At 30.6% G+C, this 2,500-nt stretch overlaps 1 protein-coding gene across 1 annotated transcript; it reads right to left on the bottom strand.

The window, feature by feature from the left end:
* Window positions 1-167: 167 nt before the first annotated feature.
* On the bottom strand, window positions 168-1,073 carry LOC137624932 (keratin-associated protein 19-8-like). Its single transcript, XM_068355862.1, has 2 exons — window positions 1,004-1,073; window positions 168-523 (listed from the first exon to the last, which is right to left on the bottom strand). Exons 1-2 carry the CDS (start codon window positions 1,010-1,012, stop codon window positions 296-298), a joined length of 237 nt encoding a protein of 78 aa, XP_068211963.1. The 5' UTR covers window positions 1,013-1,073; the 3' UTR covers window positions 168-295.
* Window positions 1,074-2,500: the final 1,427 nt, after the last annotated feature.

The raw sequence follows: 2,500 nt of genomic DNA on the forward strand, positions 1-2,500 counted from the left end.
GAACAATCGAAGAATTCAAAGTAAGGACAAATAAGTCAGTGAAATATGGTGATTGGAGTCATAATATCAATTTGAAACTTAGCAGCATATTAATAAACGAGTGAGGAGTTAGTGGTGTATTAAAAGTTTCATTAATTCGAAAAATATATTTCAAGAGAATATGTGTAAAAATAATAATATTGTGATACTTAAAAACATTAAGATCTCGGAAAATTCTTAGATTAATCTGACAGATTTTTTCTTTCCACGAAGGATATCGATGTTGTATCTTTTGTATCTTTATGAAACATCATTTTCAACCATAAAATCCTCCAAATCCACCGTACCCGCCACCAAATCCTCCGAATCCGCCTCCGTATCCACCGTAGCCAAAGCCAAAGCCATGTGGTCTGTAGCCATAGCCGCCGAATCCATAGGGACTACCTCCAAAGAAGAACCGTCGGCTGGGTTCAGGTGCTGGAAGGGCTCCAGTCGGTTCCATGAGGGCAAAAAATGCCACCAATACCAAGAGGGCAACACTGATCTGCAAAGGAAATCAAAGGAATCAGTTTGCAAAACTTTGAAATAAGATTTAACTTTTATTCGATGTACCAAAGACAATAAAGTAAGAATGGTTGTACTTGAAAACAGATATTCATCCAAATAATTTTGTAATTTATGAACATAACGTTTAAGTATAAAACTTTCCTAGTAGGAAGGAAATGTTTACGGATGAATGGTTGTCTGTACTGAAGTCATCACAAACATTTACAAATAATCATGGGATATGTAATTGCATAGTTAGAATTGTTTCCAGAAAGGTTTGCTGTTTGAGTCTAGTATGAACAGTTAATTGTAATCAAAACTGGATATTTCATGAGGACTGTCGGGAAATTAATTTATCATTTCAAAACATTTTCTTTTTTGAGTGATATTTTCGGCCAAGAATTACGAGAGATATAATGACCGATGTAAGATTATTTCTTATTACGTTTTCATTCAATAAATTCTTTAATAACCTTACCGTCTTCATGTTAAATAATTAGGAGCTTTGATGTTTGCTCCGTTGATTCTGGAGATCTGTTCATCTCCGTCCAATGCAGACATCTATTTATACGAAAGACGTCTCACAGCGGAGAGTTGCCAGCTGCCTCTATTTTGAAACCTGACTAACAAGTTGTTCCTTACACGTTAATACACACACACACACACACACACACACACACCCACACACACACAAAAGTCCTGAGATGATTCGCAATATCAAAGATTTCTTTCAATATGTTCGATTTCAATTACATCAGATCGTTTTTTATTATTATTTCTTATAAGTTACATGATTTTTGTAACTAAAACTGCTGCAATGTTGCTGTAAAGTTGAAGACGAAGTTACGCAATGATGCAACAAAAGGGTGAATCCCTGTGTTAGTCATCGTATGAGGATTGGCAAACGTTCATAAAGGCTCCCCACGTTCTTCCCCAGCATGATTATACCTATCAAGGCTATCCCCCCACACTCCATCTCCTCTTTTTCCTTTATTATTATTTGGTTTTTAACACAAACATAAGCATACAGTACACATGTATATTCACACACCTATGTCCCATAGACATATACACCTTTATATATATATATATATATATATATATATATATATATATATATATATATATATATATATATATATACATATATATATATATATATATATATATATATATATATATATATATATATATATATGATAAATTTTGCACATTTTTACGTGTTTTTCATATTCAAATAAGCCATATATATTTTTGATACATTAATGTCTGGATTCTCTTAACGACCTCGGGATCAGAGCCCCAGGCGAAATCACACAAAGACAAGAGCTTGGCTCCGGCCGGGAATCGAACCCTGGTCGGCAAGCTTGTATAGACAGTGACTAAGCCACTTGGTCACGAAGCGTGGCCAAGTGGCTTATATATGGCTTATTTGAATATATATATATATATATATATATATATATATATATATATATATATATATATATATATATATATATATATATATATATATATATATATATATACATATATATATATATGTATTTATATATATATATATATATATATATATATATATATATATATATATATATATATATATACATATATATATATATATATATATATATATATATATATATATATATATGTATGTATATATATATATATATATATATATATATATATATATATATATATATATATATATATATATATATATATATATATATATATATATATATCACGGGTGGCGAATTACATAAACTCCCGAGCTCCAAATTCACCTGTTTATTTTACATAAATTTGTTACACTTAAAAAATACCCGAGCTCTGAGAATATTACGATACCCCCGGAGGGAAATACATATGAACACTGAATATCCAAAGGTCTCTCACGTACACTCAAAACAAATCTGGGTAATGTTCTATATGAACTATTAAAAAACCAACCTCTTACTTCTGTTCTTAG

Source organism: Palaemon carinicauda, chromosome 31 (genome assembly GCF_036898095.1).
Source record: "Palaemon carinicauda isolate YSFRI2023 chromosome 31, ASM3689809v2, whole genome shotgun sequence".
In the NCBI taxonomy this organism is placed as follows: Eukaryota; Metazoa; Arthropoda; class Malacostraca; order Decapoda; family Palaemonidae; genus Palaemon; species Palaemon carinicauda.